At 59.3% G+C, this 12,515-nt stretch overlaps 1 protein-coding gene across 1 annotated transcript; it reads left to right on the top strand.

The window, feature by feature from the left end:
- The first annotated feature begins 641 nt into the window (after nucleotides 1-641).
- On the top strand, nucleotides 642-9,253 carry TLE5 (TLE family member 5, transcriptional modulator). Its single transcript, XM_068537278.1, has 7 exons — nucleotides 642-773; nucleotides 1,907-2,004; nucleotides 4,364-4,427; nucleotides 5,783-5,827; nucleotides 6,522-6,584; nucleotides 7,951-8,025; nucleotides 8,115-9,253. The coding sequence occupies exons 1-7, from the start codon at nucleotides 747-749 to the stop codon at nucleotides 8,334-8,336; spliced, it is 594 nt and encodes a 197-aa protein (XP_068393379.1). The 5' UTR covers nucleotides 642-746; the 3' UTR covers nucleotides 8,337-9,253.
- The last annotated feature ends 3,262 nt before the right edge of the window (nucleotides 9,254-12,515 follow it).

Genomic DNA, 12,515 nt, shown 5'->3' with positions numbered 1-12,515 from the left:
AATGTGTGTTGAAGGCATGGCTCCCAGGAAGTCGGCAGTATCACCACCTCCTTTCTACATAAGAGGAAACCGAGGCTTAGAGAACAGCCCGTGAGCCAAGGTTACAGAGCATGTCCCTGGCACGCGTCCGGGTCGCGCCATGACTGCGCCGGCGGTTTCGATGGGGGCAGCCGGGCCCCCCGGCTCTGACACATGGGGAAACCGAGGCCCTGGCGGCTGCCGGGGCCACCCGGCCGGGAGGGGCCGCAGCGAGGCGGGGGCGCGCCGGGCCCAAGGTCACTGCGCCGGCCGGCCCGGGGGAGGCGGATGGGTGGGGATCCTAGGGCCTCCCCGGGCGCGCGCCCCCCCCCCCTCGGCGGCGCGCACGGGGCCCGGGAAGCAGCAGCGGCGGCGGCGGCTGCAGCAGCAGGTGGAGCCGGAGCCTCCGCTCAGCCGAGGCCGTGGCCACTGCCGGCGTCGCCGCCATTAGACAATAGGAGCGGCGGCCGGGCGTGCGGGGAGGCGGGCGGCGGGGAGGGGCGGGGAGGGGCGCCGGGCGCGCAGGAAGCGGGGCCCGGGGCGCGCCGGGGCCGGGCGCGCGGGGAGGGGGCGCAGGAAGCGGGCGAGGCCGGGCGCGGGAGGCGGCGGCGGCGGCCCCGGGAGCTGCCGATCGGCGCCGGGACAAAGGCGCGGCCGCCCGGCGCCCCGAGCAGCCCGAGCCGGGGCGCACAGCCGGGGCGCAGCCCGCGCCCCCCGCCGCGACTGACATGATGTTTCCACAAAGCAGGCATTCGGTAAGCGGGGCCCGCCGGCCCGGCGCCCCCCCCAATCCGGGCCCGGCACCCCCAGTTCCCGGCCGGGCCATCCCCCCAGCTCCGGGCCCTGCGTCCGCCCAGGTCCTGGCCCGGTCCCCCCAGTCCCAGCCGGACCCTTCCCTCTCCCAGGTTCGGGCCCTGCGCACCCCTCAAGGACCAAGCCCTGCGCCCCCCGCTCCAGATCCCAGCCGGACCTCCCCCACCCCCAGCTCCCAGCTCGGCGTCTCCCCCCCACCTCCTAGGCCCAGTCCCCTCCAGCTCTGGGCCCAGCGCTACTCCCCACCCCCAGCTCCGGGGCTCCCTCCCATCCCCCGTAGCTCCCGGTCCCCCTCCCAGCTTCCGGGCCCAGAGCACCCCCCTAGCTCCCAAGCCAGGTCCCCTCCAGATCCCGGATCAGATCCCCCCAGCCCCGGTCCCAGCCCCTGGGCCCTGTGCCTCCCCCCCCCCCCAATCAAGCCAGCCTGGGCCTCGGAGGCCTTCTCGGGCCTGGGGCGCCCCGGGAGCCCCACCAGGCACCTCTAACGCCGGGGCTGCTTTCGGGGCCTTGGAGTGGGGGGAGACCGGAGGCGCACCCCTCCCGGAAGAACGCGGCCCGGAGGAAGGGTGTTAGGAATCTGGGGTGGTGGGCCCCCCCCGGAAGATTTCGGGTGCTTAGAGAGGCCCCTCCCCCAAGGGGAGTTTGCAAGGAAGCCTCATCCCCCCCTCCCACGCCGCCAGCTTGGGGAGGGGGACCCTCTAGGACGCGTTCTCCCCCCTCCCAGAGGCAGTTGGGGCGCTCAGACGTGCACCCCCTCCCGGCGCTTTGGAGGCGCGGTAGAGGGCGCACCCTGCCCCCCACCAAGGGCGGGCCTTCAAATGCACCTCCACAGCCTGGTGGGGGGGCGGGGGACGAGAGCCTCCGGGCGCGCCCACCCCCCTCGGCTTCGGGCGGAGAGGCGGGGGCAGGAAGTGCGGGCGGGGGCCGCTCCGGGGGCTGTAAACACGGGCCCGGGAAGTGGGGCGGGGGGGCGGGGGGACGCTGCAGCTGCGCCGGCCTCTGCGTCGGGGCAGCCGGGGAGAGAGGTGGGTGGCGGCCCCACCGGATCCTGACCCGGGCCGCCCCTTCCCCACAGGGCTCGTCGCACCTCCCCCAGCAACTGAAATTCACCACTTCGGACTCCTGCGACCGCATCAAAGATGAGTTTCAGCTGCTGCAGGCTCAGTACCACAGGTGAGCTGGGGCTGGTGGTGCCTGCCCCGGGAGAAGCTGGAGCCCCCTGCTCAGATGGCAAGACTGAAGCCTGCAGCGGAGGTTGTGGCCCCTGCTATATACCTAGGCTCCGGAAAAATAGAGGCGTTGAATGTCTTAGGTGGCAGGCACTGTCTTTAGCACTTTGCCGATATGAAATTCATTTAGTCTTTAAGACAGTCCCATTTTGTAGATGAGAAAACTGAGGCACAAAAATTTCAATAATTTGCCCAAAGCCTTAGCTGTCTGGTGTCAGAGCCCCTCTCCCCACCCCCACCCCAATCTGCATTGGATAAAAGACCTCCCAACAGCTGGAGTTGGGGTTGGGCCCTCCACCTCCCCACCCCCCCCACCAAAACCTGTAGCATGTTATCTCTCTCTGCCTAGTTTTGGAGAAAGGTTTCCTGCCAGCCAGCAGAAAGGCGATTCTCTTTCCAGAACTGAATCTAACATTTCTAAAGGGCTTGCCAATGTGCCAGATCTAAAGAGAAAGGAACTATTACTGTCTTCATTTTACACTTAGAGAAACTTAAGCCCAGAGAGGATAGGAATTTCCTGGGGTTGCACAGCAAGGAAGTGGCAGAACTGAGATTTGTACCCAATCTCTGGGTTGAAGAATGCAGATTCTCAAGGTTTTGCTACTGAGGGGGGCTTTGCCTAGGAATCAAAAGGGGGTCCCTGGCCACGAATACCAGTGGGGTCTTGGGCCCTCTCTGGACCTTAGTTTACCCACACAAAAGTATTCTTTGAAGGATGCCGAGTTTTCTCCAAGAAGAAATTGGGAACAGTGATATATTTGTTCTTTGGGGGTACTTCCTATTCTCCCCATTTGCTGAAGATTGAACATACATCCTTTTGTTTAATCTTTCCTGCTGTTCTATCATTGTGCTCATTTCAAAGATGAGGAAACTGAGGCACAGATGGTTGAAGGGCAGGCCTAGGAACTTTGTTCTGGTCCTGTGATGTGGAGGGTTTAGGGGCTTTGCCTGGCAGGCCTGGCCTTTCTGAGCCTCTCTGGGGGTGTCCCCCCACCACCACCCCCTTGCCTGGCTCATGCCCATGTCACAGTGAGCACTGGGGCTGATCCAATTCCAGAGACCGAGGGTCAGATTGCTGCCACAGCGCTGTGTGACCTCGGGTAGGCCACACCCCCTCTCTGAGCTTTGGAGTCTCCATCCGCTGGGCCTGGGCTTCCTGCTTTACACTGAGGGGTCCTACCATGTTGGGGGCTCACACAGTATCCACCAGTCCTTCAGGAAGGGCCAGAAATGCAGAGTTTGGAATGAAATTGCCTGATTTTGTTTTTAACGGTGGCAACAAATGCACATTTTTAAAGAAAACTGGAGAAACCAACTGTGGCTGTCCTCCCAACTGGGGTATACAAGTCGTGGTCAGTCTGGCGGAGTGAAACTCCAGTCTCCTGGGGTGACTACAAGAGCAACTAAGTCTTTATTGGGTACTTACTGAATACCAGCATTAAGAGTGTTTCTGGTCTTGATTCATTTCATCCTCACCACCTCACCCTCGGGGGTTGGAACTCAACAGACTTGGACACCAAGACCCAGAGAGGTAGAGGGGTTTGCCCAGAGTCACACAGCATCAAAATAGCAGGGTTGAACTTTGGACCCAGTCTATTTGGCTTGAGTTTGTGCTCTCAGCTCTCTACCTGTCACCCTGACACCCTCGTGAGGGGCCTTTGAGAAATACCCAAAGCTCATCCTTGCTGCGGGAGCTTGAGAGAGGCGGGGGCGGTCACCATCTCTATTACCCAATGGTGGAAATTTATGCCCCCCCGCTAGGGAAATCAGGACCCACAAGAGGGGCTTGGGTGCCTTTGAAGATTCCTTGGTAAATCCAATCCAGAGCCCTACCAGCCAACTCGGCTCTCGCAGCCTCTCCGCAGTGTCTGTCTGTTCCTCCTTTGCTGGAGAGTTTTCCCCAGGGCTTGAGAGTATGGCCTCTGAAGCCAGCTTCCTGGCTGTGTGACCTTGAGCCCGTTCACTCAACCTCTCTGGGCGTCCATTGCATCATCTGTAAAAACAGAGTGATGTTAACAGCCCTGACCTCTTTGGGTTTCAGGAGAGGTAAAAGTTTCTTTGAATCCTTGTCTGACCTATAGTCAGGGCACTTGCTCTGACTTTTGTTATTTTTATTATTATTTTCATTGCTTTCTCCGCCCCCAGATCTGCAAGGTTGGTTTCATAATCCCCATTTTCTAGCTAGGACACCCGAGGCTCCCCCTGCCCCATCTTCTGCCTGTCCCCCACCAAAGTTAGGGGCTCCCCTGCACAATGGGGGGGACCTCAGCCCAGCCCCTGCCCCTCCCCATGTTCTTCTTCAGTCTGAAACTCGAATGTGACAAGCTGGCCAGCGAGAAGTCGGAGATGCAGCGTCATTACGTGATGGTAAGCCAGCCCTGGGGTCCAGTGGGCAGGGATGGGGGACCCCAGATCCCCCTCCAGCACCAGCAGCTGCTGCCCGAACCCTGGCCGCCACCTCTGGGATGTATGAGGAGTCAGGGTCAGCTCTCCATTCAGCCTGCCCCTGGGCCGGGCTGAGTCCGTCTTGCTGGCCTGGCTGCCGGCCCAGGCAGTGGCCGAGGTGCCAAACCACCGGGTTGCAGTCTGGGCCTGCCAGGTCCCCCGGCTGTCCTTGGCAGGAAAGGAGCCAATGGCTGGGAAAGCCACGATCTGACTGGGGGAGCAGCCAGATCCCTCCCCGCCCCCATGGTCCAGGCATCCCAGGCTTAACCCCTCCTTGCCCGACCCTGGGAGGAGGACTCTCTGACGGGAGGGAAGGGGTGGCACTGTGTTCTTGGGCCTGACATTTGAGACCCTGCCCGTGCACACTGCCAGAATCACTTGCTCGGTTTCCTACCCACCAGGTGGCGATTTCTGCATCAACCCCACCCCACCCCCGCGCCCCACCGCACCTCGGTCCAGCCCAGAGCCCACTTCTCCCAGGCTGTGGGGGAAGCAGAGCCAGACACTGAACCTCTGGCCTCAGAGGGAGGGATGGGGCTGGGGCAGAGAGAGGGACCCGGGACTGGGGGACTCCAGAAGGGGGTGCTCCCGGTTTGAGAAAGGCTGCATAGAGGATGGGGCATTACAGCTGGGGTCTTGAAGAATGAGTAGGAGCTTGCTGGGCAGAGAAGGGGAGACCACACAAAGGCCTGGGAACAAACTTGGCTTCCCCCCCACTCTCCCTGGGGTGACAGAGGGGCGCGCCATGGGACGGTTTAGAGCAAAGGGAAGGGGCAGGGTCAGATCTGGGGCGTGAGGGGGGGCGCTACTGGCCCCAGAGCCAGACCCAGCAGGATTTGTTTATCCTCGATTATTTATACCCAGGAAGGCAAACTTCCCTGGAGTCCGGGGCCACCCGCAGACAAGACACATAAAGATAAAAGATTAGGAGCCTTGGAATGTGTGTGTGTGTGTGTGTGCGCGCGCGCGTGTGTGCGCGCGTTAGAGGTTGGGGTGTGATCATTATTCCAGAAACCAGGGCACCCACACTGCTGCTGGGGCCCTGAAGCTTCCCCAGCAGCCCCACCAGGCACATGGGCCCCAGCGCCTGGTGTGGGTGTCTCCCCACTTCCATCTCCATCTCTTTCGCCTGCCCTCCCCTCCCCGTCTCTCTATTTCTCCCCTTCTCCCCCTCTTTGTCTGTCTTTCTCTGTCACTCCCCCCATCTCTTTGTCTCTGGAGCCCCCCGTCCTTCACCCGCCCCAATTTCTCTCTCTGTCTTCTCCCCCCCCATGCAGTACTACGAGATGTCCTACGGCTTGAACATCGAGATGCACAAGCAGGTACGCCCCCTTCCCCCCTCCTCCGCCCCACGCTTACTTCGCTTACTTCGCTTACTTCGGCACTCCCCCAGGCAGGTAGGAGCTTGCCCACCCCTTGGCTGAGCACCAAGTCTGCCCTGGTATCCTGTTACCTCTGAACCCTACCCCCTTCTTTCTTAGGCCTCCCTGACAGGTTTCTCTCCCTGAGGGGGGAGGGGCAGAGACTTTCCGGGGGACCTGCCACCCCCACCCCACTGTCTCCCCTTTGCAAACAGCAGGGGAGGGGTGATGTGCCAACCTGCCCTGGAACCCCCAGATTGCCCCTTGCCCTCCAGCCTTGCTCTTGCCATCTGTGCCCTGATGAGGCTACTCTCGGGTATGTTGTAGAACACTGATGCCAGCTGCCCCCACCCCTTTTCCCCTCTCTCCCACGGAGCACTCCCTACCTATCAGGCACTGGGCATCATCTTCCCAGGGCCGCCCGGGACCCCAAGCGGCTGGGCGTGGCTTTGTCCTGTGCTCTTAGCCTACAGGGCAGAGAGCCAGCCTCAGATTCCACCTTTGCCGCTGATTGGGTGCCCGTGGGCCCGATGAGTTGACCTGACCCTGGGCCGAGCTGGCCTCTTCTTAGATTAGACAAAACCCTGAGGCCTCCCGGGGCTGGTCTGCGCCTGCCCCAGCTGCTGCCCAGGGCTGAAGCGTCTGTGTGTTTCAGGCTGAAATCGTCAAGAGGCTGAATGGGATCTGTGCCCAGGTCCTGCCCTACCTTTCCCAAGAGGTGAGTGGAGCCCCCAGGCCTCCCGGGGCTGCGGGGAGGAGGCGGTAGACGGACTGTGAACTTTCCCCAGGCCCTCCCTACTGCAGCCATCTGGGGCAGCAGCGCGCTGGGTGCCCCAGGGCACACGCCTTCCCTCTCTGGACCTCCCAGCCACCAGCCAGTCTGTGCAGAAGAATCCCCAGGTTGGAGAAACCCCAGGGGTGCAGGGCAGTGGAGCGAGGGGCCTCACCCTGCTGTGGAATTCCCAGCCTCAGTGAGTCATTGCACTGTAAAAATGTCAGCTACGCCGAAGACTACACCAAGAATTCTGTTTCCCTGTCTTGCTTCCGTCTTTCACCCCCTGAGGTTCATCTGCGGGGCCCTGCTGGCCGCTGTGTGGACAGGGGGGCTCTCAGCACACATAGGCAGACATACAAACAGCCACAGATACGCACAGATGCGACACATAAACACATGGCACACAGACACACAGAGATGCACAGGGACACACGGAGGAACCAGGTACCCAACTCTTCCTCTTTTGTTTCCTGGGGTTCTAAGACTCTTGGTGTGAGGCCCACTCTGTACACACACAAACACACACACGTCTGGGTCGTGTAAGGCCCATCTGCTCTCTGCCAGATTTACATCATTTTCTCTTTAACCCCTGCCCATATCTTGGGGTCCCTCAGGTGATGCCCAGGAACAATTCCAGGAGGACACCATGAAAGCCCCAAAGAAGGGGATTCTTAGGACCCTGAAGACCTAGCCTTGTGGTTTCCGTTCACAACAGGGGCTCCCTGGTAGCCAAGGCAAAGAAGGAGCTTGGCAGATTCTAGCATCTGATGGCCGGAGAGACAGACGTTCAGGGAGGGCTGGGGTACAGGGTGGGGGATTGCCCTGAACCCAGACTCATGCCCCAGCCCTGCCGGAGTTCACTGGGCCTGCCCAGGCTGTGGAGGAAGAGGAGCTTGGGTTAGCAGATCTCAGATCTCTTGGACCAGCAGTCCCGGTCTGAGCTCTTAGAACCAGGACTTCCCTGTACCGTTGGCCAGGTTGTGCACTGCACTTCTGCTTCTTTGCACATGGCATTGGTCGTGGTTCAGGCTTTCTCAGACTCACCCAAAAGCTTTTTCCTAAGATTTTGGTACCAAGCCCTTTGGGTCTTCTCTGCATCTCTGTGTATCCCATTTTCCAGGTGAAGAGACTGAGGCTGGATGAAAGGAATCAGCTGGAGAGAGGGGGGTTTCGGGAGGGGTGAGAAGCTGTGGAGAGGGAGGGCTCTAATAGCCCAGATGGGAGCGGGGCTTCTTCTGGGCTCTGAGCCACGAGCCCTAACAAGATCAGGGCGAATCAGTTGATTTCTCTTCACCCTGTCCCCATCCAGCACCAGCAGCAAGTCTTGGGAGCCATCGAGAGGGCTAAGCAGGTCACTGCTCCTGAGCTGAACTCCATCATCCGAGTATGTTTGGGGTCTTTGGGGGCAGCAGCGGGTGGGAGAAGGACAGGTGGGCCCAAGGGGGCTAATGCTCCCCTTCCTCTGCCCTGCAGCAGCAGCTCCAAGCCCACCAGCTGTCCCAGCTGCAGGCTCTGGCCCTGCCTCTGACCCCACTGCCTGTGGGGCTGCAGCCCCCTTCTCTGCCGGCGGTCAGTGCAGGCACCGGCCTCCTCTCGCTGTCGGCGCTGGGCTCCCAGGCCCACCTCTCCAAGGAAGACAAGAACGGGCATGACGGTGACACCCACCAGGAGGATGATGGCGAGAAATCGGATTAGTGGGCGGCTGGGATGGGGGTGGGGAGACAGACATGGAGAGAGAGGAAGATTCAGCGTAAGACACAGTATAGCTCGGGATTGGCTCAACTCTGGTAGTATTTATGGTAGCCGCCTGCTGGGGCCCTCGCCCTGCTTGTGTGCCACCCCCTGACTTGGCTCCTACCCCCGACTCCCAGCCTCCCTCCTCCTCCCCTGCAGCCTGAATGGGTCAATACCCGCTCATACCACAGATGAGACAAGCTGAGGCCTGGAGGCACAAGTGGGAGGCCAGGTCAGAAGGGAGCAAGACCTCAAGAGGTCCAACACCCCCTGCACTTCCCCAATTCACACACCTGTAACTGACAGTCTGCCCGCTGGCCCCCCCACCACCACCCTCCCCGGGGCACACCCTGGCCTCACACCCTGGCCTCACACCCTGGCACTGCATGCAAACACAATGCTAGCTGCCCCTCCCTGCCCTGGGCGCCCCGCGTCTCCCCCTCCCACTCACTCACCCTCTGCTAGTTCCCACCGCCCACGCCCACCTCGTCCTGTCCCCTCACCCATGAAAGAAAGAGGGGCCACGGACAGCAAGCTTCGCCCGGGGAACAGGGTGGGGTGGGCGACCCAGAATTCCCTGTCTCCCCTTCCCAAATAAAGATGAGGGTACTCAAGTTGTCTTGGTTTTTATTTTTTATTTTTCCTTTTTCCAGTATACTAGCTTGTCTTTTAAGAAAAGGGATATTAAAAAAAAGAAAAAGACAGAAAAATGTTAAAAAAAAAAAAAAAAAGCAACACCCACACCTGTGTCTGTATATAGCCTTTTAGACTGTCAGCCTTTGTTGTGTTCAGTCGTTTGATCTCTACGGAGAGAAGTGAAAATGCTGTATCGAGGGTGGGCTTAGCTGTGCCTTTCAAATAAAGATGTGAGAAGGTTGGTTGCCGTGTTCCTGCCTCTGTGTTGCGAGTTGCCCGCGGTACCTCCCTTCCTGGGGGAGGAGAGGGCTTCCTTCGAGTCTGAGTCCCCCTTCTCTGTTACAGGACTGGATATTGAGAGTCCTAGCTGAGTCCGGCTTGTAAATGTAGTCTAGCTCCTGAACTTGGCACCTAGCCCAGAGAGGGCCAGCTGGAGGCTCTAGGTCACACAGCACAGCCTAGGTGCTTGAGGTCTAGCCAGCTGTTTTGACAGGTAGGCAAAGGAACTCAGAAAAGCTGAGGGGTCACTGGTTTCTGAGTCCCAGGCCAGAGGGCTCCTAAATGACAGTCTTTACCCTTAAAGACAGCTGCTGAGACTGTGGACGGTCACACTGCACACACAAACGCTCTTTTCCAGATCAGAGAACACAGACCCCCAGCTGGACCTCAACTCTCCAAGGACCACTTGGAGCCCACCCTCGCCCCCCTGCATCCAAGCTGGACCACCCCAGGAGGGGGAGCCAGCAGGAAAGGTGATTCCCAGCACACTTGGCATTTCAGTCAAAAGAACTTCAGGGACTTCCCTGGCGGTCCAGTGGTTAAGACTCTGCACTCCCAATGCAGGGGGTGTGGGTTCGATCCCTGGTCGGGGAACTAAGATCCCACATGCTCTGTGCTGCGGCCAAAAAATTTAATAATAAAAAAAACTAAGAGAACTTAAGGCTCCCCACCCAGGATATGGGCCTGGTGGCGGGGAGGGGGGTGGAGAGTGGGGACAGTCATCTGGACTTTGTAAGATCTTCACAAGGGCTTCATGCCACAGAACTCCCACCCTCAGGGAGCTGGGAGCACAAGGGATCCAAGGAATTCTCACCTGTCTGCCCAATCCAGTGGGTTCGCATGGGGGCCAAGGGCACAGGAAGGGAAGGAGGGAGAGACAGAGGGGTGATGATGGACAGCCAACCTCAGGGTAAATGTCTCCTGTCCCTAAGGAGAGAAAGAGGAGGCAGGGGAAAGGGGGACCCTCCTGCTGGGCCCCTCCCCTCCCCCACTACAGCCAAATCACCTCCAAAAATGCCAGTGAGATGGGATCACTCCCTGCTTAAGGTATATCCTTGTGCTGAAAACCGGAACTCATCTCTGCCCCTCGCTTGGGGAGTGTAAATCGTTACATCTGCCTCAGAAGGCTGCTTAGCACCCAGTGATACCCCTGGATTTGAATGCTGGATCCACCCAACACACGTGCCACAAGAATGTTTAGAGCAGCTGTAATTAGTCCTCATTGCCCCAAACTGGAAACCACCAGCTGGCCATCAAGGGGCAGAAGGGTAAGTTGTGACATGAGCTGCCCGTGGAACGCTACGCAGCCAGAAAAAGAACCAGACCTCACTGCGTTTGACACCATACATCTCACACACAGAACACTGAAGAAGCCGGGTATGAAAAAGTCAATGCTGTGTGTGCGACTCCACTTATATAAAGAACAAAGACGGGCCCAAGGGACCTATAGCACCGGATGTGGTGGAGTTACCAAAGGAGACTTCTAAGGGTGATGGTAATTTGGGAGTTGATTACACGAGTGTATTCACTTTGTGATAATTCATCGAATTGTTTGCTTACAATCAGGGCACTCTTCTATGTGTTCTATTTCACAGTTTTTAAAAAAGGATTTAAAGAATAGATAATCTTTGGCCTCCATGGTCCTTGGAATAAATTCTAGGCCCAGGAGACCCCAAGGGCCTGCTACCCAGCCCTGTAATCATTCTTTCCCAGCAGGCTGCAGCCAGGTTGAAATATCTGGCTGTTCCTTGCCTAGCAGCCTTTGCACATGCTGTTCCTTCTGCCTGGAACAGTGTTCTTGTTTTTTTCCCCTCCCACTCCCCTGTTCTAATCCCCCAGGACTCCCAGAAGTCACTTTTCTGAAGGCCACCCCTGACCCTCCCCCCAAAGCAAGGCTCTGGGACACCCCCACCCCTGGAAGGGAACAGTGGTTGTTATTGTCACATACTGGTTCTGGGCATGGGGTCTCCAGCGTGGGTTTAAATCCCGGCTCTTCCTCTCACAGCACGGTGATCCAAGCAAGTGGCTTCACCACTCTGGTTCTTGGTTTTCCCTCCCTATCTGTAAAACGGGTATAATCACAGAACCCACGGTTGTCATGAAGATCCTATTACTGACTCCGTGGAAAGTGCTTTAGCAGACCCTCACCCATTCATTCATTCATCTTTTTCATTCATTCATTCATTGCACCCTTACTCTGAGCCCTGGGGACACAGCAGGAAACAGGACACTTAAGTCCCCGCCCTGTGGCCGGTGGTAGGAAAATACAAAATGTGTCAGCAGGTGTCAGCAGGCAGAGGAGCTATGGGGAGTAAGGCAAGTGAAATCACTTGTCTGATCTGTTTCTGGGAAGCGGGTTCCGAGGATTAGCAGAAAGCCTGCAAGGGCTCACCAGCCGTCAGCTGATATTATTATTACTGATGTTGCTGGCAGATGAAGGGCGTTGGGGAGGGGGGCAAACCCGACAGTCCCCCCCTGGGGTCTTCGAAGCAGAAGGGGTCCTGCCTAGCCATGGACACATCTGTGACCTGGGGTCTCCCTGTGGGCCTCGAAGCCCCTCATCCCGCCCGTGGGGCTGGGGAGGGTATAGGGCGGGCCCAGGAGTCCGCAGTGGGGAGCGAGACCAGAGGGTCCTGGGGGTACGCGATCGCGGCCGGGAAGCCGGCGCGGGCGGAGGTGCCGCCTCCCGCGCTTAACGACCGGGCTGCCGGCGACCTCGGCTAATTGATCCGCTAATGGGCCCCGCGCCGCGGGCACGCCTAATGAGGCGGGAGGAAGGGGAGGAGGGGGAAGGCGGGCGGGAGGAGGAGGGGAAGAGGGAGGATGGAGATAAGGGAGGGGGAGGGGGAGAGAAGGGAGAGAGGGAGGGAGGGCGAAAGGGAGGAGGGGGTGAGGGAAAGGAGGGAGGAGGGAGAGAAGCAAAGAAGAGAGGGGGACGGAGGGGGATGGGGAGGAGGGATGAGAGAGAATGAAGGAGCAATGGGGGGGAGGGCGGCGAGGGGGAGGGGCAGAAAGGAGGAGGAGGAGCCAGAGCTACGCTCCCAGCTCCTGGGGCACAGGACTGGGTGAACCCATCCCTTCTGACTCCCCGCCCCCCACCTAGACCCCAGGCCCTTCTGGGAGTCCCCTCTTCCAGCCCCCTCCCCCTTTCTAGGGGTCTTTCCAGGGCGGGATCTGTGTGCACCGGGGTGTGAGGCTCCCTGACTCTCTCTGAGCCTTGACTTC

The sequence above is a fragment of the Eschrichtius robustus genome, chromosome 2 (assembly GCF_028021215.1).
Source record: "Eschrichtius robustus isolate mEscRob2 chromosome 2, mEscRob2.pri, whole genome shotgun sequence".
NCBI classification, from domain to species: Eukaryota; Metazoa; Chordata; class Mammalia; order Artiodactyla; family Eschrichtiidae; genus Eschrichtius; species Eschrichtius robustus.
The sequence above is the reverse complement of the archived record's forward strand: the minus strand, read 5'-3'. Positions and strand labels throughout refer to the sequence as shown.